This window comes from Cryptomeria japonica, chromosome 5 (genome assembly GCF_030272615.1).
Source record: "Cryptomeria japonica chromosome 5, Sugi_1.0, whole genome shotgun sequence".
NCBI classification, from domain to species: domain Eukaryota; kingdom Viridiplantae; phylum Streptophyta; class Pinopsida; order Cupressales; family Cupressaceae; genus Cryptomeria; species Cryptomeria japonica.
In genome coordinates this window covers 793,779,739-793,806,786 of record NC_081409.1, presented here as the reverse complement: position 1 = coordinate 793,806,786, position 27,048 = coordinate 793,779,739, and the positions used below count along the sequence as shown (strand labels likewise).

The 27,048-nt window shown below is 35.4% G+C and overlaps 1 protein-coding gene and 1 pseudogene across 1 annotated transcript; both read right to left on the bottom strand.

Annotated features, from left to right (window-relative positions):
- Window positions 1-12,761: 12,761 nt before the first annotated feature.
- On the bottom strand, window positions 12,762-14,834 carry LOC131075459 (L-type lectin-domain containing receptor kinase IX.1-like; annotated as a pseudogene).
- A 4,063-nt stretch (window positions 14,835-18,897) lies between these two features.
- LOC131075473 (L-type lectin-domain containing receptor kinase S.4-like) lies at window positions 18,898-20,722 on the bottom strand. The gene is made up of 3 exons (XM_059221004.1): window positions 20,455-20,722; window positions 19,706-20,278; window positions 18,898-19,664 (listed from the first exon to the last, which is right to left on the bottom strand). The coding sequence occupies exons 1-3, from the start codon at window positions 20,720-20,722 to the stop codon at window positions 18,898-18,900; spliced, it is 1,608 nt and encodes a 535-aa protein (XP_059076987.1).
- Window positions 20,723-27,048: the final 6,326 nt, after the last annotated feature.

Sequence of the window (27,048 nt, the reverse complement as noted above, 5' to 3'; positions counted from 1 at the left end):
GTAATTATTTATGCATCAGCCGGAAGGGTTCATTTAAAAGGGGCAGGAACACCTTTATTGTAGATTGAAATGCAGTTTGTATGGGCTTAAGCAGGCCCCTTGATAGTGGTATCTTAAATTTGACAAATTCATGGTTGATCACAAGTTTACTTGCTCCGAGTCTGATCCTTGTATCTATTACAAGAATCTTCCTAATGGCGAATTTTTCATTCTTCTCCTTTATGTGGATGATATGCTCGTAGCCGGCACAAGCATGAGGATTATGAGTGAACTTAAGACTCGTTTAGCAAAGGAATTTTCCATGAAAGATTTAGGGGCAGCAAAGAAGATCTTAGGAATGACTATTTTTTGGGATAGAAAAAATAGAGAACTCAAACTATCTCAGCAAGACTACATTAAAAAAGTCTTGGATAGATTTGGTATGGTAGATGCTAAATCTATTTGTGTACCTTTAGCCTCTCATTTTCAGTTGTCTTCTCATTTGTGTCCTAAAACACAAGAAGATAAGGAGTTTATGGATAAAATTCCATACAAATCTGCAGTTGGAAGCCTCATGTATGCTATGGTGTCTACTCGACCGAACATTGCTCATGCCGTGGGATTGGTGAGCAGATTTATGGCTAATCTAGGCAGATCACATTGGGAGGCAGTTAAGTATATATTGAGGTATCTCAAAGGTACTTCTGATTTTTGTTTATGGTTTGGAAAGGACAGGGTAGTTTTGCAAGGGTTTACCGATTCTGATTTTGCCGGTGACTTAGACAAAAGAAAGTCTACTTCTAGTTATGCTTTCACATTTGTCAGGGCAGCGATTAGTTGGGCTTCAAAATTGCAACATACAATTGCTCAATCAATCGCGGAAGCATAATACATAGCTCTTTCTGAGGGAGCAAAAGAGATGGTATGGTTGCAACTCTTATTCAACGAGTTGGGTTTGAAGTAATCCGATTTGCTTTGTTTTGTGATAACAACAGTGCAATTTTTATGACTAGACATCAAACATCTTAGCCAAGGTCAAAACATGTTGATGTTCATAGTCATTATGTTCGCCATATGGTTGAAGAAGGCAAGTTTCATGTAGACAAGATTCATACCGATCTGAATCCAACTGATGTACTCACTAAAGTAGTTAAGTGGGAGAAGTTCAATTTCTGTCGAGCTTCTCTCGGCCTTTCCAATAATTGATAGTAGAACTAAGTGGTGGAATTTACTTGTTGTAGCAGTTTGTTGGCCTTTAGTGGGAGATTGTTGGAAGTTGAAGTCCAACGGACTCCTTCCCTATTTGCCACCAAAACTCTTGGCTATTCATATTCTTCCTGGAAGCTCTTTAAGAGCTGATTGTAATTCATTTTCTAAAGTTGATTGCCAGAGCTGATTGCAGCTGTGTAGATGTAAACTAGATTGGTGAATAATATAGTGATTCCCCTGCTTCAAGTGTGGATGTAGGCAATTGCTGAACCATGATAAATCTATGTGTTCTTGTTGTTTGTGTTGTGTATATTTAATTGTGTTTATCTACTATTTTCAATTCAATTTCTTCATCCTAACAATTGGCATCAAAATAAGCGTACGCATCATCGTACAACGTCGTAATATTGCCTTGAGGAAGAAAAGTAAAGTTAACCATTCCTGCGTGTGCTACATTAACTGAAGCATAAACAAAAATGAACAAGAGAGGGAGAAGAGCGTTCTGAGCCATGGGTACCCTAGTATTATGTGCGTCGTTGATGGATTTAACACAGTAGATATAAGTAGGTTATCATGGTTGACTAGCTCATAGTTTATAAGCATCTGTTGCCATAATTTATTGCGGATATTGGGGTTAACAGCCGCGTTTGCTCACGTAATAGGGAATTGAAAGGGTCATACATTTTAGAATTGCCTATGTATAGACAACTACTGCAAATGTGGATTCGACATGAATGTTGCATGCTTGACGACATTGTCGATGTTCTGTCATTTTCTATCTAAAGGTGAACTCTAAAGCTACAATTTTGTATGAAATGTAAGATGCACAACCAGAAATGATCAAATTAATTCAAATTCGAACGATTTGAGTGTTTTGTTCTATTTTCCTTTCTGGGATTTGACCTCATAATTAACTTTTGTATTGTAATGATATTTTCATAGAACAGGTTGAGATTTTTTACATTTTAGATATGACTTAAATTACACATTAAACAACATGTTAATAATAGAGAATGTCAATTAATTTTGAGTGTTTAACACTTTTAAGTCTAGAAGTCAAAGCTTAATGTGTGTAATTTAAGCAATCCACATTTTAACAAATTAAGTAGTAAAGAAATTCTGTTCTTGAATTTTATAAGGGATAAGGATGCATTTCTATAGTAAAATGATCTATTTCTTTTGTAGAAATAGGAGATGAAAGTAGTTTGATATCTTATGAATCATTTAAACATTAAGATCAAGTTGTTCAAATTCATAGTTTGTAAGAGAATTCAATTATATTATGGAGAAACATGATAAGATAAAAAAATGCTTTATTTTAATCATTTAAATTGTTTTATATGATTCTAAATTTTAGATGTGAAATATTTGAAATAAATTTTAAAATTTATTATTTTTCTTTTAATTTTTATCATTTTAGATTTTTTTTTTTAATTAAAATCATTTATATATAAAAAAATAAATATGAATTTGTTAAAATATAATGTTTTTAAAATGGTCAATTTTAATGTTTGTTGTTTTAAAAATCATGTATATAGATTCTAACCAAATTAAAATTTAGTCTTATCAAATTAATATTATTTGAGTGTATTATATGTAAGTAAATTATTATTAATTTATCTGTTAAATATAATATATAATTTGATTAAAAGTCGTAACAAGCATCCTATGCAAACAAAATGCACCTCTTCTCTATATTTAAGGGATCTCTATTTTAAATATTTGAGTGAATTAATATCAAATTAACATAATTGTAAAAGAAATAATTTGTAAGACATTTATATAAAAAAGAAGACGATGGAAATATTATAAACTAGATTGAAGCTCACCAACAATTAAACGATGTTTTGTGGGGTTCTTTACCATAAGAGTTTCCATGCATACAATATTATTTGATAGCATCACCCCATGATGCCCTGTATTAGATTAACCACATAAAATCTCACTCTCAACTTAAGAGGAAAAATTATGAATTAGTCTATTCCAAGCGTTTGAACGATGCTACAGGTAATCTTCTTCACATTAAGTCCATGTTGTAGTTATTATAGGCATATTTTGGTGGGATACAGCTCCAACCTTAACACTCTACGATATGTTTCAGGTCAAACAACACATACATTCACTCATTCCATAGCACATAACCTAGCTTGTGCAAGATAGAAGAGAACAGAGGGAGAAGTGCGGCGCCAGAGGAGATAGAAGACAGCTACAGGTAGAAACAGAGAAAGGAAAAGTTATTTATTATAATGTATTTATAATGTGAAAAAGATAATATAGTAGTGCATTGTAAAGACTAAATAGTCATTTCTAAAAAGTTTTAGTCTAAAAATTAGAAAGAAAAATTTAGAAACTTTGCTGCGCAGGAGGAATAGGAATGGATGTTTTGGCATGGGAGAAAAGAATGCAGTTAGAGACTGCTGTAGCAGTGCCTGGTGGCGCCCAAAGTAAGAAAGAAAAGAGCTAAACATTGAAAAGAAAAAGAGGACATAGCTACAGTAGTGAATAAATGCATTAACAGGAATACAGAGTGGAATGGATATGTGAATAGGCAGAATTGTAGTTTCATTGGCAACTGTTATTAAATTTTTTGAATCTCAAAGTTTGGAATTTGTGTTTGAATAATTGAATGGAATTTGGACTGTGGTTGCTACGATAAACCTTAATCTGATAAGACTCAGGTTTATTGTTTTGCACTACCTTTTCTTATTCAAGCAATTTTATCCCTCAAAAAATATTAGACTCCATTACTTTTCTCTCTTAAAATGGTTCTCACACACAAAATAAGTATCTATTCTCACCACTTTTTTTACATTCTTACAACCCCTCAAGGTCTCAAGATCGCTACTATAATTTTCTTTGTCAATCTATTGTTCTCTTTATACATCTTCTTTTGTCATATTTTTCCTTCCAACTTAATTATCCTCTTTTTTGTCTCATGCCACAGCTCTCATCTTTATATTCATATCTATAGTCATAACTATTCTCTAAACTATTCAAAACTTGTTTTAATGAATTTTGCTCTCGCATTATCAGATGATGATGCTCCTATACAAACGTGATGTTGTTGGTGTAATTATTTATTCTTATAGGATATAATTACACTTTACTTAAGTTGACTTAGGATAATGCATCTCATCATAGTTTGGATATGAGACACTTAGGGAAGTATGCACATAGAGATGATGCTTGTAGGAGAAATTCCATCTTTTGTGGTCTTATCTTGTTACATTCCACATTCGGTGGGTGATCCACCTTTTGTGGAATATTATATTGTTTCTCCTACCTACCCCTACATATTCTTACCTACCCTTGTTTCTCATTGAGCCACATGTCATGATTGTGTGCTCACATATCCATTTGGCCTTGCCTATATAAGTAGGCCTAGCTTCATTGTATTGGTTAATCCAGTTGATTCCATTTTCATATTGATGAGATTTTAGTTTGTTCTTGTCATATTTTTGTCTCTCCTATTTGTGTTTTTCATTGTGCCCTTGATCTTGGCAAAATCTCACATGGTATCAGAGTCATTGGGGCTTCATTGATTAGTTTCTGGGAGACATCCTGGAAGACTTCTAATTTTAGATCTGAGGTACTGGGCATTTTGGAGGCATTCTAGAGCGTTTTCAACCTCACAATTGCATCGGGGAGGCCGTTTCCATAAAAATTGAGTATAAACTCATTCATATTCGCAAAAGTCAAATTTTGGGTGTTGGAGGAAAAATTTTATCCTATACGGCTAGTAAGGTACGGTTTTGGTAAAAAAAATATTATTTAATTATTCTACGATTTTATTATTTAATTATTTATTAAATCGCAAAATAATATTTTTTTAAGGGGCATTTAAAAACTTTATTGTATAAATTTTATTTTATTATTATTGTCGGGGGGGGCATTACCCCACCCTCGATTGGTACCCTGTACCTGCAAGTCTACAAGTTTACGCAGGGTCTCGGGACCCATGTCATACCTACTTTGCCATACGTACTATCTTCTTCGACCAGCATGCCACTCAATCTCTGATTGTCTTCTACCTATCGTCTAGCTCCCTCCAACAATCTCCACTCCCACCTCCCGGTGGCATCCTCCCCAGTGGCGACCACTATGGCTCTCGACAACTTTTGGTGGCAGCCTCCCGATGGCGACCTCATCTCCCAGATAGTACCGCTCCACGTGGATCACCATCCAGGCCCTACCAGCTCGTCATCACGAAGGCCTCATCGACCGACCACGTCACCTGCCTCATCTCCTACCATGTTAGCTATATTACCTAACACATCAGTTGTACCTTTGCCATCATGCAATGCCCATTCAATAAACACATAGGTGCCACATCACTATATGGTCTCCATAGTCAAATTTTCCACATCATCTGGTGTACCTCCCACGTCATATTTTCCATATAGTCAACAAAGGGGGTGCAATGATTTTCTGACGGTCATACATCCATCAAATTAAGCATATAGAATTGATGGAATCAATCTGTGTCAACACTTTTTGAAAAAATTTAGACCCCTCACCATTGAGCAGTTTGATTTTTTAGATCAAGTTTGGAGGCCCATAACTTGCTCAATTTTGCTCATTTTTCAATGCATTTTTTTTATTTGAGCTAATTTTTTGTGTTCTCCATAGTGGTGTGGTTATTTTCTGATTTTTGTGGACAATTTTTTCAGAATTTCTAGATTCTTTCAACTATACCTATCCAATCCTCAATTTTGCAATTTCAAAGGCTTCGTTTGAGCTCATACGCCCTCCTTTTCAAGTGCCATTTTTTTAAAAGTGCATAATTTTTCAACTAATTTCATAATCTGTCATCAGTTTGTAGTGATTTTGAGTAGATATTGTACTTTCAAAAATTGATCCTTTTGGGCCTACTTGGTAATAGTAATTTTCTTGGATCTTAGTTTAGATCTCTTACATTATTAGTGCGAGTCTCCTTTGGCCTATTTGAGGCATTTGTAAAGATGAAATCAAAAGTCCACTTTTGTCTTTTTTTGCAAGTGGCCCATTATACACGCTCTAAGTATAAAGTGCCAATTTATCATTTTGGGGGCGGTTCTTTGATTGATCAAATTTGGGGGCGGGGGGGGATGTCTTGTGTGATTTTGCCTCTCCTTTCTTGTGCTCTTTCATTTTTGTTTCTATGGGTCCTCATAAATTTCCACCTTTAACTCTACATAACTATGCATCTTGGAAAATAAAGCATGGAGCAAACTAATGGAAAAAGGACTCACACATTACATAGATGGAACAATAACAACACCAAAAGATCCTAAGGCTAATCCTAATGCTCAATTAGAATGGCTCACTAAAAATTGCATGGCTCTTGAAACTTTGCCAAAATATGTATCAGATGACCTCATTTTTCACATTGTGTAGTGTAATACAATCAAAGAGACTTGGGATATCTTTCAGAAATTGTATGGTCAAATTAATGAAATGAGAGGCTCCAAGATTGATAATGAGCTCACCAACTTGGATCCCAATAATTTTTCAATACAATCCAAGATTATGTCACCAAAGCAATGAGCTAAGAGCAAAGCTTAAGGATTGTGGAATTGACAAAAAGGATGCTCAATTGATATTCAGCTTGTTGGAAAAGCTTCCATCCAAATATGTAGCATTTGTTTCTAGCTTCTAAACCCATTGCTTGATAGTGTGAAGTTCCTACACTATGCCTACACTTGATGCCTTTACAAAAATGTTGATGTTGGAACAATCTAAGTTGTTGAGCATGGAGATTCTCAAGTCTTCAAAGTCGAAGGCTTTGGTAGCTAAGAAAGGGAATCAAAGGAATCAAGGCAAAAGTTCCAAAAAGATGCAAAAGCAGTCTAAGTCAAAGCCACAGCAGTAAAAAGAGCAATCATCCTCTCCATCACAAGGCCTATCTTCATCCTGTTCTAGGAAGGGGAACACACCTAAGAAGGAAAAACCAACTTTTGTTTATTGCAAGAAGTATGTTCATGATGAGCATCATTGCCACACCAAGCAAGTTGATGAGTTAACAAATCTCCTTAAGAAGATCAATGTCACCTTTCCATCTGCCTACAACAAGAAGGACTCATCTCCTTCCACTTCCTCACCATCTAAGGTAAAAGAGAAATCATTTGTGGCTAAAGAAATTTCTTCACAGCAATGAATACTTGACTCAGGTGCCTCTTATCACATGGGTTTTACAAAGGAACAGTTTTTTTCATTAGAGCCATCTAAGGTACCTCACATTTACATAGGTGATGATACACAAGTTGAGGGAGAAGGGAAAGGTTCAGTTTCCATGAATGATGGAACATTTGAGAATGTTCTTTATGTTCCTAAGTTGTCTACCAATCTTCTCTCCATCTACCAAAACACTCACTATGAGAATTGGAAAAAGGTTGAGTTTACACCTGATTCAGTTGTGGTAAAAGAACTTGAAAATGATGCCTTGGTAGCAGTGGGATAAGTCAATGGAAATTCAAGGCTTTATCCATTCTCCCACTTTGTGTCAAGATCTCCTTCTATGGCCTTGCTTACTCATTCAAATTTATAAAGTAAGCTATGGCATGAGTGGTTTGGTCACCTAAATTATAGCTATCTTCAACAGCTTAGCACAAATAATGAAAGGGAATATGTGAACAAAATACTTGAGGTTTTTTATACACTTGAGGGGATTGATCTTCAGCATTTGGTTTCCTACACTCCATACCAGAATGGAGTCGCAGAAAGAAAGAATAGAACTCTCAAGGAGATGGCTAGTTGTATGATACATGCACGTTATCTTGGTCCCGCCTTTTGGGTAGAGGCTATCAGTTGTGCCACACACATCCAAAATTGGGTTCCTCACAAAGCTTTGAAGGGTATCACTCCTTTTGAGGCTTGGGTTAGTAGGAAACCGATTGTGAGACATTTTAGAGTCTTGGGGTGTCTAGCATGGGCTTGCATTTCTTCGTAGAAATGCAAGGCTTTGGAACCTCAGAGTAGGCCTTGTATTTTGTTAGATATCTTGAGGGTGTTAAGGCATATCGATTGATGCATCCAGAGACACATGAGGTGTTTCTTGAGAGGAGTGTTCATTTTGAGGAAAGCTCTCCTAGCTTAGCCTCACTTCTTCCTCCACCTTCCTCCATTGTGGATAGTAATGAGAGTGATTCAGATGATGAGACTCCTTCAACTCCGACTAGCAGGATTAGACCTCTGGCAGTTGAGGAGCCTTGTCCTCCACCTCCACCTAGACCTCGTTTCGCTCGATAAACACTTGATTCCACGAGTTCTCTTGTTGGGGATGCTTTAGATACACAGAGGACTCGATCACAATATCAAGAGCTTCCACATGCATACATTGCTACTGCTTCTGATACACAGTCATTTCAGGAAGCATCATGAGTTCCCACGTGGGACCAAGCTATGGAGGAATAGTATAGTTCCTTGATGAGGAACAACACTTGGGAGTTAGTCCCTCTCCCTAAAGGGAGAAAGATGGTTCCATGTAAGTGGATCTATCAGACCAAGTTTGCAGCAGATGGTAGTGTAAATAAGTATAAGGCTCGACTTGTTGTGAAAGGTTTCTCACAAGTTCCAGGTGTTGACTATATAGAGACCTTTGCACTTGTAGCCAGGATAAACTCCATTCGCTTGACAGTTGCTATTGCCGCAACTCATGTTTGGGCTATACATCATATGGATGTGAAGAGTTATTTTCTTCATGGGGATCTTGATGAGGAGATATATATGTAGCAGCCACAGGGTTTCATCCAATATTCTTCATTGGTTTGCCGACTTAGGAAATCTATCTATGGCCTTAAGCAAGCCCCTAGGGCTTGGTATACCAAGATGGATTCCTTTCTTCTCTTAGCAAGGTTCACCAGGTGTCACTATGATCCAAATGTCTACATTTTACAACAGGATGGCTCACACTTGATACTTGTGCTCTATGTTGATAAATTGATCTTTACATGGAGCACATCATCGTAGTTTGGATATGATAATTGCACTTAAGGGGGGGTGTTGGTGTTTAACTATTTATTCTTATAGGATATAATTACATTTTACTTAAGTTTTTCTTAGGATAATGCATCTCATCGTAGTTTGGATATGAGACACTTAGGGAAGTGTGCACATAGGGATGATGCTTGTAGGAGAAATTCCACCTTTTGTGGTCTTATCTTGTTGTTACATTCCACATTCACTGGGTGATCCACCTCTTGTAGAATATTATTTAATTTCTTCTACCTACCCTTGATTCTCATTGAGCCAGATTTCATGATTGTGTGCTCACATATCCATTTGGCCTTGCCTATATAAGTATGCCCATCTTCATTGTATTGGTTAATCCAGTTGATTCCATTTGCATATTGATGAGAATTTAGTTTGTTCTTGTCATACTTTTGTCTCTCCTATTTGTTATTTTCATTGTGCCCTTGATCTTGGAAAAATCTCACAAATGCAAACACTTTTCTAAACCTATAGTTGATCTATAACATTTTTGGAGAATCAATTCTCAAGACTGTGAACAATATCAAATACAATAGAAGATAGAGTGAAATAATCCTGTCAAACTTTAAAGTAGGGGAAAAAATACAGCAATTAGTTGTACACATTAACCCATATCAGACAGTCATGCAATGTAGCATCTAGAAAAATTTAAATATACAGAAAATGAAGAGTGTGTGGATTCGAATATGCATAGGATTCTTTACTCATTCTAGAATAAATATGAAAACAACAATAGTTAGAAAAGATTCAGCTTTATATTATAACAATTTTGTTTCACAAATTCTCACTCCCCTCCTATCAAACATGCATTACGCCCTTTACAACCACCTAATCTGTGTATAGTAAGAGTAACTTCCCAATTCGCCAACCTAATCCATGTTCAATAGGTCAAATTTTACAATTGAATATTTCGGGATAGACAACTAAAACACATTGTTGATATGAAAGTTTCAGAATTCAGTGTTTTGTCATTTTCTCTATACAAGACTAAAGGCAACTGCTGTAAATTTGCAATTTAGAATTAAATGTTAGATATGCATCTTGAAAGAGTCAAATAAATTTGATTTTGAATATTTTAATGTTTCCTTCCCTCCCTCTTCTTTTTCATATTTGACCATTATCTTTTGAATTTCAATAATATTTTCATAGAAAACATATTCTTCTCATCATTAATTTTTATATTTTTATTATATTTTATAAATGACATATTCTTTTTATCATTAAATTTTATTTTTTATCCCTTTCTAAGCCTTGCTCTTATCTTTACTATGCAAACCATGGGTGGGGTCCTCATTTAGATAGAGAAAAATAATTGCAATAAATTCAAACAAAATGAGGTTCTTTAGAGTAAGGTGGTGGAGGGTATCCTAAAAATTTATGCTGAAGGAATGAATGGTTACAACCCTACTCTGTTTGAATAGTTTTCCCAATCTTGGGATGAAAGTTAAGTTCAAGTGGGTAATGTAAAATTCACTATGTTTATGGAAACCATTGTGGTTTTTATGAGTCTTGTGGTGGAAGGTACGACCTTCCCAAAGAAACCAAGGGGTAATTAAAAGGAGGATTTAAAGACATTTTTGAAGTTGGGGAAAAATGTGGCCCACCTACAAAGTGGTTTAAATAGGAATGACTTACCTGGGGTTTGGCAAGAGGCAGCACTACTTCTCATGAAGTTCATCACCTTGAATGTGAGGTTTCAATGTTCAATTCATAGCTTTTCCCCATGCTCAAGAATTTAAGGTATGAGTTGACAATGAATTTCTCCTTTTCAATATTTTTGTCTATTTCTCACTCTATTGTTGTCCCCACAATAAAAAAATGTTCTTCCCCTGCACCAGGGACTTATCCTACGGCTATAAAATTTTCACCTGAATCTAACCCCCTCCTGATGACCAGCTTGTAATTCCTTTAGCCTCACTCTATATGTTGATATTATAGACATCTTAAAGAGTAAAGATTCTAGCTATACTCCTAAACCCAAAGGGACCCCTAACCAAGTTAACCCCAATAGATGGCTAAATCTAAGAACCCCTTGACCCCTCCCATTATTGAGTGCATTGTCAAAAAGCTGGAGGAAGAGGATAAAGCCTCAAATGACTCTGCTTCCTCATGGTCTACTTGGTTAGAGTGGACCCTAGATAACCTTGTTAACAAATTTTGTACCCCTTCTTCCCCTTCTTTTGGTTACCTCCCCCCTCACCTACAAATTCACCAAGGGAATGGGGCTTCCCTGCCTTTGTAGATAAATTTAATGAGATTTGTGACAACTATAATAAGAAAGAAGCTATAATCTACTAGCTTTTAAGTTAAATTAATGTGATGAAAAATAAATAACATATTTGAAGCCCTCACCGAAGCGGATCTAGAGCTTCTAGCTGGCCAATGGAAGACAAAGATCGACGAGGTTTAGGTCATAGCCAATGATTTAGCTAGAAAGAATGATTCAAATATAATTTTTTAATATAATTTAATATATTATATATTATATTATACATAATTAAAAATAAAAAATATATTATTTCTTATGTTTTTTTATTATAGGTAAACCAGGTTTTGAAAGGACCAAAACCCTATACAAACAAATTTTGCCAAGATCTGAAACCCACTTTATAGAACGCTATTGAAAAGATCTGAAACCCTATATAGAAAGTACATCTGATTAATGTAACCAAACAATAACATATTTATCTATTTTTTAAGAGAAAAAAGAGAAACAAACATATTTATCTATCACCTTAGTCTCTACCGATAAATATATTGCTGTTTTACTTTTGTGTATGATACTATTCATTTATATTTCTGTTTGTTTTACATATTTCTAGTATTTATTCCTCATTAAAATAGATAACATGTACCAAGAATTAACATCTATATCCTTAGCTATATCAATTTTCTTAGTTCTTAAAAAAATTTACTTTCATGTTGCCCATTCAATTTTAATTTGATATGTTTCGTACAAATTAAAATGGTCTTTGTGAAAATTGCACAACTTAAAATTTTCCCTTTTGTGTTGGTTTCACATTGACTTGCTTATGTCTTATAGAATAACAAGCAAACAAGTAATGCAATTTCTACTAAACGTTGAGACCTAACATGATCCATGTTTATTCGTGCTTGTATTCACTCCGAATATTTATTTTAATGCTCTATTTTATTCTCATCTTTTCTTACATCTAAAATATTCAATAGCATGAACTTCCATTTTATTATTAAAATAGTATGCCATAGAAAAGAAAAAGGGGACCTTGATTACGTAGACTCACTCCAACAATTTTAACTCACCAATTCTAATGATGTTTTAAAAAATATTCAAACGAAATTGAATCATAATTACATTTATTCATTTATTTATTTCTTTTGTCCAGCGATCCCATCAATCTACTCCTAAAGCAAAATTTTCAACCAAAAGTAAATCCTAGTCCCATGAATCCATTTCTAAAACAGATTCTACACACCAGTAAAAATAGGTAGTGTTACGAAAAACCAATCCAATTTTGTTTGATTACGTGGATCAAGGAAGATAGAAATTAATGGGAGTCTTGAATTCAACAATAGATGGTACATTAAGGAAAGGAAACAACATTTTGTGGTGAAATTTGTATAAACTAGCGAGCCTCTGTGACGAACAATGGATACTCCGATATTTTATCCGGACCGCTCGAAGCCGTTGATGACGTGAAAGCCGACGGGCTTAACATGACATCTGGACGCAGGCGCTGGCTATAGACAGCGACGGGCAAACCAAGAGGAACATATGGCAATTCAGTTTCCCCTTTCAATATCTTTGTCACATCCATCATTTTTGGCCTTGATGTGGGATCTGGATGAGAGCACAGCAGCCCCACCAACAACATCCTCTCCATTTCATTCTCGTTAAACAGTCCACCCAGTTTCTCATCCGCAGCACATAAAATCTTTCCGCGTTCATATAAATCCCAAACCCATTCTACCAGTCTGCAGTTATGTTTATTTAGAGAGCGGTCAACGGGCGGCCTTCCGCAGGCAATTTCCGGAGTCACCGCCCCAAAGCTGAACACGTCCGTCTCGGGACTGGCTTTCCCTGTCATTACACACTCGGGTGCTAAATACCCAAATGTGCCTGCCACTACAGTTGTATGAGAAGCTGCATTATGACGCTCCACCAGTCTTGCCAAACCAAAATCCCCTAGCTTGGCATTAAAATTGGAATCCAACATTACGTTGCTTGCCTTGACATCTCGGTGCACAACAAGCTGGTCCCATTCTTCGTGGAGATAAACAAGAGCAGACGCTAAGTCATAGGCAATATTATACCTCCGTTCCCAATTCAGAGAACCCTTCTGCTCCCCAAAGATATAATTATCCAGACTCCCATTAGGCAGGTACTCGTATACTAGGAGTAACTCACCCTTTCGATGGCACCATCCTAAAAGCCGCACAAGATTACGGTGCCTCAGCCGACTGATTATAGTAACCTCAGAAACATACTCCTTTCTTCCTTGACTCGATCCTTGGGATATTTTCTTTACAGCCACCACTTCCTTCGTGCCAGACAGGACACCCCTGTAGACGCCACCGAAGCCTCCTTGCCCAAGTTTCTCATTATCGCTGAAATTTTCTGTCGCAGTGCTGAGCTCCGCATAAGAGAACTTGCGTGGGCCCTGAGAAAACCACTGGTCCAGCTCCACATCGCTCTCTTCACTTGCCTCACCACCGCCTTCGCTTTTTCTGAAATACCGCCGCCAGCCAATGAATACCAAACCGCAGATAGCCATAGCGCTGCAGAAGACCACTATCAATATAACCCAGAAATGGCTATTGCTTTCACTGTGAGCGTTGGTTGGAGGTGGACCAGCTGATAGTTCCCACGAATACTGACAAGAGAAATTCCAAGAGTTCACAGTGTGTGTCTCCGAGGAATTTCCTGTCGAAGCCGAGAGGCCAACCCTGATTGTCTCTGGAAGAAAGTCCCGCAAATCTATATCATAAATTCAGATTGGGGTTGGAGGTTTATGAATACTTATGCCATCGGGATTACACAAGAGAAACACTTGCAGCCTCTTTGCTCCGCCGTCATAGTCCACCCACGCGTCCCATTGCTTTCCATTCTTGAGTTTCTTATCACAAAGACTGGAGTTTTCAGCTACGTCTGTCAGCGAAACGTTTACCTTGGACAGAATACTGTTGACATCGATCCCCACATGATTGCCATCAGGATCAAAGTAATTCTTGAAAGTGTCAAACTCCACAGAAATCATCTGATAGGATAATCCAGTCAAAGTTGAGTCGTTAAATAAGCCGAGACCTCCACCCATAGCGTTCAAGGGCTGTTCCAAGTTGAAAGGCGCCAAGAAGAAAGCAAGTCCGTCTCCGAAAAGTTTTCGATTATCATTGCCCCTGCCAATAATGAATTGAAAATGATTAGAGAAGCTCGCCAAAGCTCGAGAGGATTTGTCCCAAAGTGGAACCGAGTGATTGTAAGCCGCCCAGCCTAAGCTACTGCCCAGGTTCCCTGTTGCTTGGTTCTTGGTCAGTTCTATGGCCTTGTCTCCTAGGAAATAGGCATCATTTTGGATTATAAAGTCCGTGCTGGGAGGGAATGAAAAGCTAAGATTTCCTGCATGTGACATGAAAATAAGAGAAGCGGCGACACAGGAGAAGAGAAAGATGGCAGAAGGAGAATAACAGAGCTTGGCCATTCTCTGGATTGCTGGGTGTTATTGCCTTAGTGTAAAGGCCTAGTTTGGGATGCCATCAATTGTATCTCATATATTGAGTCGGTCGGCCAGATCCGGCAGATTCCAGTGAGACATATGAACGTAAGGTATAAGAGGGTTCAACTACTCTCAATTTGTTTTCGCCAATGGGCAATTAAGTTTTCTAAAGATTGGATTCACTGGACGTCGCATTCCACAGTGATATGTGTAGTTTAGGTGGTGCCACATGGCCGTGATCTGCCTGGGAGGCCTGGAATGGTAAAAATGGATATGGATAATGACTATAGCTAGTAATAAATTGACCTATAAAGACTCCAAATATATAAAAGAAGAGGAAAAAACCGCGCGAAATCATTTCTTGCATATTGCAATGTGACTCATAAAATTTTAAAATAAGGAAAAGAGTTGTATTGACGGAATACAACTAAAAAAAAAACAAAAACAAATTGTATGAATTTTCTATGAATTAAAAATAATCATGTTAATTTAATTTAAATTAATATAGATATTTTAAAATATATTTATTTAAAAGTAATTAAGTGGTTGATTATTAAATTTATTACACAAAATTTATCTATTAATTTTCGTAACTTTTTTATTTAATATCTTAAACACATAATATTATCAATAGTATTTAAATTTTATGAAAAAAATATTTAATAAGTGTATGTATTGTTTTATATTATATGTCATATGTTAATTTATTAATTTCATAACTTTTTTGCTATATTATATGTAAAAGAAGAATTCTAAAAGGATCGAAACATTTTTTAAACAATGAGACCCAAAACTTAGCTAAAATTTCAAACAAAAAGACAACAAGAAATGGCTAAAATTTTAAACAAAAAGACAACAAGAAATAGACTTCCATTGAATATAGAACTCCACAACAAGAATTAATGACAAAAACCACACAAAATATCCATATCTGAAAACTCAAGGTTGACCTCTAATTAGATATCCATTTCCATGCATTTGATGATATATTCAAGATGAAATATTTCTCATATTAGAATTAAAAATGATTATATAGAGAATAAAACACTAAAAATATGTGAATGTAAAATCAATATAAAATATAATCATATGTGTTCACAATGTCTTAGCCTAAGTAGGGAAATGCAAGTCACATGATGGAAGAATACAAGCCTATGTAGATACCCACCTAGAAATCATTATCTTATTTTGGATGTATAATGTGTGGTAAAGGATTTAATTAAGTGTAATAAAAAAAATATTCATGAACACATAATACTGAGGAAGGAGGGGTTACATGCTTGTTTCTCATTAGTGATAAAAAAATATGAATAAATTAAGAGCTTAAATATTCAGCCATTGTGTTTGAGCCTTATCTATTAATTCTAGTTATAAAAAATCTATTTGATCTATCTTTTTTTAAAAACATAATGGTGGATGTACTTCTCCTTTTTACTGGAAATATATTGTTAGATGGCCTATAGAGAGAGACAACAAATGTTGGGTTGTTGTTACTCCTATTCTTGTTGATCAATATTGTACTCTAGCTTGAGGTTTTGATCCTTAAGGTGTTTACTCTATTTCTAATGGTTATCAATTAATATTAATTAATTAGATAAAAATCATTTACGTAGAGATAACCAACAAAATAAATTCTTTTATTCCAAATGAATTATTATTTTCCTTTTCATTATTTAGCTACATTATTGATTGGAATAAATTCTATTTTAAATATTTAACTAAATCTAAAAATGAACTTTTTTAGTTAATTCAGGCAATATTTTACTTTATTATCCTACACCAATTAAGAAAGAAATTTATAAATCCAGTTTTATTAAATAAATTAAACCACATAGATCTAAATTATTTTACCAATATCATAATTTCATTAAAATCGTGCATTCATATAGAACTATGTGTATGTGTGCAGTCTCCATCATAACATCCATTGTGAGAAAGCTAGGCAATCTCTGCCTGGGGCACATTCTCATCTTCAAACCTATCAATGACTTATGAACACAATTTGGCATTGGTATAAATGTAAAGCAATAATAAACATTGAATTTTACATACATTTTTAAAAAAAATGATTAATCGTTTCATAATCCCATTTCACAATATTTATAAAGTCAACACTTAACATTCTTATTATTTTTCTAATTATATTGAATCATTTCTAATTATTAATAATAATTAAGTATGATGAAATTCAGGTTGTGATAGGGTGAAGCCTGCATTTATGTTGAGAGTCAATGTAGGTTGGTTCTTGCATATATAATTATGATTGGTGTCTTTGCTAGGTCAGATGCCTACTTTGCATTGTAATTTTTGAATATTTTTGTGACTTTGGATATTGATAGTGGATCCAAGAAAGTTTGGTTTTTTCCTTGGATTTTCTGATATATCTGGTGTTCAATTATGTGGATATGTGTTTATGATCTTCTTGTGAATTACTACTATAATTATAATATGTGATTTGGTAATGTGTAAAATTGAAGCTAAATTTTGATAATATACCGATTCACCCCTCTCAGCATATTTGTGTTCTAATAATATTCACTCCTACACATTAATTTTGATCCTCAATTTTACTCTCCCCATCTTTTTTACATCTACAATTTATGAAAATAACTAAGGCTACTTACATGATTGATATAAATGAGAAATAATATTTTAGTATCTAACTAGTTGTTGTATGTTGACTATAAGAAAAAATTATCTCATTTGTATCTATAGAGTTGTATCCAAGTACCACTCTTGATTTTTATACACCTTCAAGGAGCATTTTTTGAGTTATAGCTCATATGGAAAAAAATAGGAATCAAACTTATGACTTTCTATATATTGTTGAAGTGCTCTACCAAATAAGCTATTTTCCCCTCTTTTTCTATTTCATCATCAATCTATGTGTGGCTTATTTCCAACGACCATCTTAAGTCACACTCAGGGTGCTTAGGGTTCCTCACATGGATTCAATATCAGACATTACAAAACAACTCATATGGACCAGCTAGCACTCAAACCTAGGATCTTCAATTTGCTATCAGATTGCTCCATTGACTAAGCTATTGGTCCCTCTTTGGCTAGCATTCACTTGTGACTTATTTTCAATAGAATTAACAAAGAATTTGTTACTAAATTATTTGTTTCATTGTCATTTAGGGTATCCCTTCCATGCTTGTTTGTTGTTATCAATCATTTTTCTAATTATTGAATAGTATCTTTAATAATTTTAACAAAGTTGGGATACTCTACATTATTAGCAAACTCTCAAACACACAACAAATTTTTTAATGAAAGACAAATAGAAACATATAACACAAATTTGTGGTGAGCAATATAAACAAATTTATAGATCATATCCACCTATATATTAGTTTTGTAATTGTGAATGTGTATAATCAGTCTCACCATTATATAGATAATAAATTTATACATTCCAATTATTATTCTAATTATCACTAAATTTATTACATCTAAACATATCATTTTCACCAATCTATCACCTTCTCTAAGTAAATACCTTTATTCTATTTATTATTATTTTTTTTTAAATTTAATTCAACACTTCACTCTTCTAGCTCATTTATCTAAACTAAATCGTATTTTCTTTTGTGAGCAACCCCACGAATGCATTCCTAAAGTAAATTTTACACGCAACTAAAGATAGGAGGGGTTACGAAAAACCATTTTAATTTTGTTTGATTGAGCGGGTCAAGGAGGATCGTATTTCATTTTGAAATCAGTGGGACTCTTGAATTCAATGATGGATACATTAACGAAAAGGAAGAACATTTTGAGGTCGAATTTGTATAAACTAGCGAGGATTTGAATCGAACAACCGATACGTCGACATTTTATCCGAGCTGCTTGAAGCCGTTTAAGACGTGAAAGCCAACGAGCTTGAAATGATAGGAGGACGAAGGCGCTGGCTGTACACAGCGACAGGAAAATCCAGAAGAACAAATGGCAAATCAGCTTCCCCTTTCAATATCTTTGTCACCTCTCTCATTTTAGGCCTTGATGTGGGGTCTGGGTGAGAGCACAGCAGCCCCACCAACAGCATCCTCTACATTTCCTTCTCGTTAAATTTTCCACCCAATTTCTCATCCGCAGCACATAAAATATTTCCGTGTCCATATAAATTCCAAACCCATTCTACCAGTCTGCAATTCTGTTCATGTAGAGAGCGGTCAACCGGCTGCCTTCCGCAGGCAATTTCCAGAGTCACCGCCCCAAAGCTGAACACGTCCGTCTCTGGACTGGCCTTCCCTGTCATTACACACTCGGGCGCTAAATACCCAAGTGTGCCTGCCACCAGAGTTGTATGACAAGCTGAATGATGACGCTCGACCAGTCTTGCCAAACCAAAATCTCCCAACTTGGCGTTGAAATTGGAATCCAACATTACCTTGCTTGCCTTTATGTCTCGGTGCACAACAAGTTGTTCCCATTCCTCGTGGAGATAAACTAGAGCAGAGGCTAAGTCACAAGCAATATCATACCTCCTGTCCCAATCCAAAGCACCCTTCTGCTCCCCAAAAATATAATTATCTAGACTTCCATTAGGCAGGTATTCATAGACCAGGAGTAACTCGCCCTTTCGATGGCACCATCCTAAGAGCTTCACAAGATTACGGTGTCTGAGCCTACTGATTATAGTAACCTTAGAAACGTACTCCTTTCTTCCTTGGTTTGACCATTGAGATATTTTCTTCACAGCTACCATTTCCTTTGTGCCAGGCAGGATGCCCCTGTAAACGCCACCGAAGCCTCCTTGCCCAAGCTTTCCACTATCGCTATACTGAGCTCCGAAGAGGAGATTTTTACTGGGCCCTGAAAAAAACATTGGTCCAGCTCCACAACGCTGTCTTCACTTGCCTCACCACCGCATTCGCTTTTTCTGAAATACTGTCGCCAGCCAATGAATATGAAACCGCAGATGGCCAGGGCGCTGCAGAAGACAACTATCAATTTAACCCGGAAATGGCTATTGTTTATCTTGCCATTTCCAAAAGAAGAGTTATTTTCATTGGGAGGGTTGATTGGAAATTGAACAGCTGATGATTCCCACGAATAATTACAAGAGAAATCCCAGGCGCACACAGTGTGTGTCTCTGAGGACAACCCTGTTGAGGCCGAGAGGCCAACCTTGATGTTCTCTGGAAGAAAATCCCGTAGATCTATATCATAAATTAAAATTGGGGTACGACGTTTAGAAATACTTATGCCGTTATGGTTACAGAAGAGACACACTTGCAGCCTCTTTGCCCCGCCGTCATAATCCACCCACGCTTCCCAATGCTTTCCACTCTTGAGCTTTTTATCACAAAGACCGGACTTTCCTACGCTGGTCAGCGAAACGTTCACCTTGGAAAAAAAACTATTGACGTCAACACCCACATGGTTGTCGTCGGGATCCAAAGCACTGTTGTTGTAAGTGTCAAACTCTGATAGAATGATCCATTATAGGTTGTGTAGTTAAACAAGCCGAGACCTCCGGATAAGCGTTCTTTGGTTGCTCCAACTCGAAATTCGCCAAGAAGAACGCAAGACCTTCTCCAAAACCGCTTTGAATATTATTGCCCTTCCCGATAAGCAATTGAAAATGGCTAGAGAAGTTTGCCAGAGCTCAAGAGGAGTATGAGATTGTCCCAAAGCGGAATCGATTTATTGTAAGCTGCCCAGCCTGAGCTATTGGCCAGGCTCCCTGTTGCTTGGTTCTTGGTCAGAAGTATGAGATTGTCTCCTTGAAAATAAGCATCATTTTGAGTTTTAAAATCGTTGCTGGGAGGGAATGCAAAGCTAAGATTTCCTGCGTGTGACATTAAAATGAGAGAAGCGGCAACACAGGAGAAGAGCAGGGAAGAAGCAGCATGACAGACCTCGGCCATTCTCAGAATTTCCGGGTGTAATTTAGCATTCAGAATTGGTAATTTTTGGATGCCATGAATTGTATCTTATATATTGAGTCGGTCGGCCATATCCGGCAGATTCCATAGAGATGTAGGAACAAAAGATATAAGACTCTTGAATTACTCTAAATTCGCTATCACTGGTGAGCAATTAGGTTTTCTAATGATTGGACTCACTGAAAGTCGCATTGTTTTCTTTATATGGTGCCACATGGCCGTAATCTCCTTGGAGGCGTGGGATATTATATTTCTCTCTAGAAATTTATGAATATTTATTATTGAAGTAAGTATACAACTTTCGAGAAAGGACCTTGATTTGCATAAATGGATAGGGATAATGACTAGAGTCAGTACTACGTTGACGTTCACGACACCAAGTATATAAAACAAGAGAAAAAGGCCGAGCTCAATGATTTCTTACATATTGCAATGTGACTCCTCAAAGAAAAAAAAAAAAATGTTATTGATGTAAGAAAAGGTAAGGAAAAAGATTATTTTATAATTCACAATACTAAAAGTTTTTATATGAGTTTATAGATGGCTTATAGTAATATGGGAATATCTTGTACTCTTTGTGGGAAGCACCTAACTATGCTACAAATGAGGTGTACATATCTTACCCACTCTAATATTTGTAATAATAAATTTTATTAATTTTTCATAACATACATATGATTGATTGTAAAGTAAAATTTAATCAATTTAATTTATTTTTTTCAAATTTTAAGATTTTTTATATGTCAAATATATTTATTTAAAAGTATTCAAGGTGTTGACATAAGTTAGATAAGCATTTTATGTTGAATTTATCTATAGTTTTAATTAAAAAAATTAATAATAATGAGATCCAAGAATATAGTTAAAATCTCAAATGAAACATAAACAAGAAATATATTTTCATAGAAGATGGACTTCCACAATAAGAACCAAATGCAAAAATGCTATAGAATAGTGGATCTAGAATACATAGACAAGAAAATTAGCTACACATAAGATGTTTTTTTTAAGCCATTAAGTGCACCTCATTTCAGCCAAAGGAAGCTTAAATGTTTTGTTAGGATCTAATTTTCTGAATTAATGACTTCTTTATCCTTCTATAAAAGTTTGGGGTAAGTTTTATTTTCTAGAACCTTATCCTTCCTCTAAGATATTCCTCTTCAACATATTGTTATGCATAATGGATATGATAGAAATAGAGGTCTTGATAATTGTCTTAGTAAGTTGAATAACATTCTTAAGGAAGACATCAAGTCATCTCGGTTCTTCTATAATTTCTCTATTCAGTATTTGAGGTGGATGATATGAACAAGCATTAACGTAAAACTCCTTATTCTCTCTCATTCCTTCTATGAATATCTAACTATGGTTTCAAGTTCAATCTCCTCAACTTCAATTTGTTTGTGGAGAGAATATTTATAATTTAATCTTTTATTCCATCTATAAAAAAATTTAATATATGATGTTGTAGATATAAGCTCCCTCCCAAGACCCTGATTTTAGAATCAATTCCTTCACAATTGAAACAAGAATATGATTCTAAATGTAATTCACTCCCCTATCCTAAATAAATTCATCCTAAAGTATGCCTCCTCTAATGGGGTCTTACATTTATTATTAGAAATGGAATAATTAACCCACTTGGTTGGTGATGAACAAATTCAAGAATCTTGATACTAAAATGAGAAAAAATGTTTCATATACTATCAGCTCCCATAGAAAATATTGAATTAAATGGATTGGAGGTTGGGATCATGTCTCTAAAAATCTTTTGAGAAAGAAACATATAGATACAAGTAGTACTTGCTAGTCTAATTCTTAACAACCTCTACCTTAGATATCTGCATATTATAATTTAATTTGAATTTGAATATATAAATCCTTAGTGAGGGGTGAATCTATATTTACTTAGCAAGCCATCAATAATTGACTATTTAACAAATACTAGGAGATAAAAAAGAAAGTTGAAAAAAATACTGTGTCTTAGATTGTTTAATAGAAGAAAATGATAGAATGAAGGACACTTATATTAATCTTGAAGAGTGAAATAAATTCTCACTTCATACCATGGAGTAGGGAGAGCCTCCTAAAGGTAATTAAAATAATATTAATTGAGTCTCTCAATACCATTGAGAAAGGAAACAATGTACTCTTTACTTTTATTTTTCATTCCTTTATTAGTTTTCATTCCATTCATGAAGAGTCTCATGGCCACTAGTTTACTTTCGTAAAACACGTAGTAATTCATCCATATTGCTAATAATATCTCTCTTTTCCAACACCTAGAAAATTAATTTGATATACAAGATCATAATCATTAGTATATATTCAAGAAATAAGTTAACCCTTATCCATTTAAAATATGTCAAGTAGTGTCTTTCTTCTTTGGTTCCTTTTTGGAAGATGGTTTGATTCCAAATTTTGTTTTCCATTGTGTTCCATCAAACTATAATTCCAATATCTTAATAATTAATTAATATAGATGTAAAATAAAACCCATAACAAGAATGGAATGAAGAGTTATTTATACTTTTCTTGAGAACATCCCTTCTTAGTATACTAATCAAAGAAAAGGATTATGGCTTGAAAAAAAAACTTAGCCATCATGTCTTAAGAAAGAATAAAGATTTTAAGAGTAAAAAATTAGTTTTAACTAATGTAACATTTCCAAATATAATTATTATATATCCCCATAATTATTTTATCATCCTAATATGAAAACCAAGACACAAAAGCCAAAATGAAATACAAATATACTTCACTCCCAACCTTTTATTTTGTTGTGGTTAGTTTATTAACTGTGCAAGGGATGATTACATGTTTTACATTATGTGAATTTATTCTCAATTGATTTTGAATGGAAAACTATGCTATTTTCTACTACTTATAAACTAATCGAGCATTCATTGTAATTTTGACTAGTTCAAAAATTTGTGGAAAGTGGCATGTATAGAAATATTGAATTCATATTTATCTTCAAAAAATGAATTAACTCTTCCTTAAGACTCTTTGGCTTATTACAAGTAAAATATATATCTTGTAGATAAGATCTTCAAGATCTAAAACTTACGAGGGAGGAAGGTTTTTTGGTGGAGCTTTGCAACCAAGGGTACACATGAACGGTACTTAGCTACAGGTCGGCTCTCTGCCCGGGGGCTCCCAAACCTAGTGGGAGGCCCCTACATTTACTCTACTCATGGCTCCATTAATGGAGAAAGAAACAGACGGTGAAGGGATTAATACCCACAAGGCATCCACTAATGGCAGAAAAACCTTCAGTCAAGCTATTCAAGGGCTCCGCTCGACCTTTCCAGATGAGGTGAAGTTCAAACCAGAGGCGACCCAAGATGTAGCAACAACCCAAAATCGCAAAGAAGGTGAGGTTGCCTCGGCCCCAAGAGTCATCATTAAACATAGTTCCTCAATGACTGAATGTATTTCTAAAGAAATTGCTAGATTTAGGGATTATGTGATTTTTCTAGTAGCCCTAGATGTAGATAAAATACCATCTAGACAATATCTTAATAAATGGTTTCAAGATACTTGGTGTATTAAATTTGGAATTCAGTTTTCGTTATGTAGAATGTTACAAAAAGGCTTATTTCTTATTTTCTTTCATGATAAAGAAATGCAGAGGAAGGTTGTAGATAAACAATTTTGGAGTGTAGGTAACGCCTATTTTAGGGCTATTCCTTGGACCCCTCTTGCATGTAATGAGGAAATAATGGCACTCTCCAACCCTAAATGGGTAGTTATTAAAAATGTCCCCCCATTTTTGTGGAATTGTATTTCTAAAATCACTGAACCACTTGGAAAAGTCATTAAAATTGACTCCTCGGCTACTCTACTACCTCATATGGATGTGAGGGTACTCATTGCCTTCAACCCTGGAGTAACTTTTCTCTCTGGAATTGACATTTATATTGAAAACTAGCTATTCTCATGCCCCCTAGAATATTTAGGACGGATTAATACATGCCATAGATGTAGAAGAAGTGGGCACTACCTTAAAAATTTCCCACTAATGGTGAATAAAAATGGTACCTCCTTCAAGAAGACCTCCAGTAGAAATCACCTTCACTCGGACTCAAAGGAGGAAAAAAAAATGAGCCTAATTCCTCTGCATCCCCTCCTCTCGACCCATCTTCCCTACCCAAGGTTGTTGAATTAGTACCCGCATTTGATCCTACTCCCCCTATTTCCCAACCACAAACCCACCCCTGCCCCTCCAGCAATCCTCCCTCAATTGCCAAGAATCTATACTCAAGTACCAGTTAGTATTAAAAGAAGCTTCTGTAGCTCCTAGTGAACCTGAATCAGTGGAACTAGATAATAGAAATTTCTCAAATAATATGGGTGGACCCAGGAAACAAAATGCTCAGCAAATTGTCCTTGACAAATTGAAAATGGTTGCAGAACATAGGAAACAACTGGAACTTACATTAATTAACCAAAAGAAGGAGATTGATTCATGTACCATACCCTTCCTTCAAGAATTGATCGGAGGGGAAGATGGTGGTACTCATATTACCACTAGTGCCATAGTGATGGTCAACCACTCCCCTCATGAACCTAAAGATAATATAAATGACCCCTCTGGAGATACGAACACTCCTCATATTGAAAAAACTCCATTGGAGTCAAAGGATGGAGGGGATACATGACCCCCTGAAATGACCTCCAGTAGCACTGATGGGGAGATGGGGCCTACCACTTCTCCTTCTGACCAACCCCTAGAGAAAGGGCATGGTAATGAACCTGGATTGCAATCGGAAGAAACTATGACTAGAAATAGTTAAAGGGAGACTTCATTTTCCTCTGACCCTAGAACCTTTGAGGTTGGAGCCAAGGATGGGGGAGAAGAGCCAACTGGTAATAAAACAAAGAAGAAAAGGAGGAAAAGATCTCCTAAGGTAAGTAAAGACAATACAACTAGGAAGGAGTCCTCGGGACCTGAACAACTCTCTAAACTCAGGAAGAAGAGAGGTAGACCACTATCAACTATGGCCTTTGATGGCAACCATTTTTCTAAACCTGAGGAATGGCCCAAATGCTTTGAAGGGTTTAAATCCCTAGCGGACAATCCTGAAGCAACCTCTTAGTGATGAAAACCATCTCATGGAACATTAGGGGATTAGAGGCCCTTGATAGGAAATATGTGGTCAAAAGATTTCTAAATATGCACAAGGAAATTGACTGCCTTATGCTCCAAGAACTAAAATCAGTAGGATTCTCCCTAGAAATTGGGTTAAAATCCATCTGGAGGGATGTCACCCCCTTCTTATCACCAATCACCCTAAAGGAAAGGGTGGAGCTACAATATTGTTAAATCCTAAATGGACGAATAAAGTTATCAAATGAGGACAATCCTCTTGTGATAGAGCAGTATGGGTAATCATGTAGAATGAAGGTACTACATTTGATCTATGCTCAATCTATGCATCTAATGACTATCGAGAAATGGGGGAGATATGGGAATGGATTGCTAAATTAGATGACATTCCCTGGATCTTGGGAGGAGACTTTAACATGGTAATCAATGTTAAAGATAAACAAGGAGGGAACAAGGTGGAATGGAGAGGTGCAGAGAGAATTCACTGGGAGAGGATGGTTACCAAAATGAGATTGACAGAGCCAATAGTAGGTAAAAAAGAGGAGCACAAGTCAAAATTAGAATGAATGCTTGATTAATTTATAAGTAGTAGAAAATAGCATAGTTTTCCATTCAAAATCAATTGAGAAAAAATTCACATAATGTAAAACATGTAATCATCCCTTGCAAATTTAATAAACTAACCACAATAAAATAAAAGGTTGGGAGTGAAGTATATTTGTATTTCATTTTGGTTTTTGTGTCTTGGTTTTCATGTTAGGATGATAAAATAATTATGGGGATCTATAATAATTATTTTCATAATTATTTTATCATCCTAACATGAAAACCAAGACACAAAAGCCAAAATGAAATGCAAATATACTTCACTCCCAACCTTTTATTTTATTGTGGTTAGTTTATTAAGTTTGCAAGGGATGATTACATGTTTTACATTATGTGAATTTATTCTCAATTGATTTTGAATGAAAAACAATGCTATTTTCTACTACTTATAAATTAATTGAGCATTCATTGTAATTTTGACTAGTTCAAAAATTTGTGGAAAGTGGCAAGTATAGAAATATTGAATTCATATTTATCTTGAAAAAATGAATTAACTCTTCCTTAAGACTCTTTGGCTTATTACAAGTAGTATATATATCTTGTAGATAAGATCTTCAAGATCTAAAACTTATGAGGGAGGAAGGTTTTT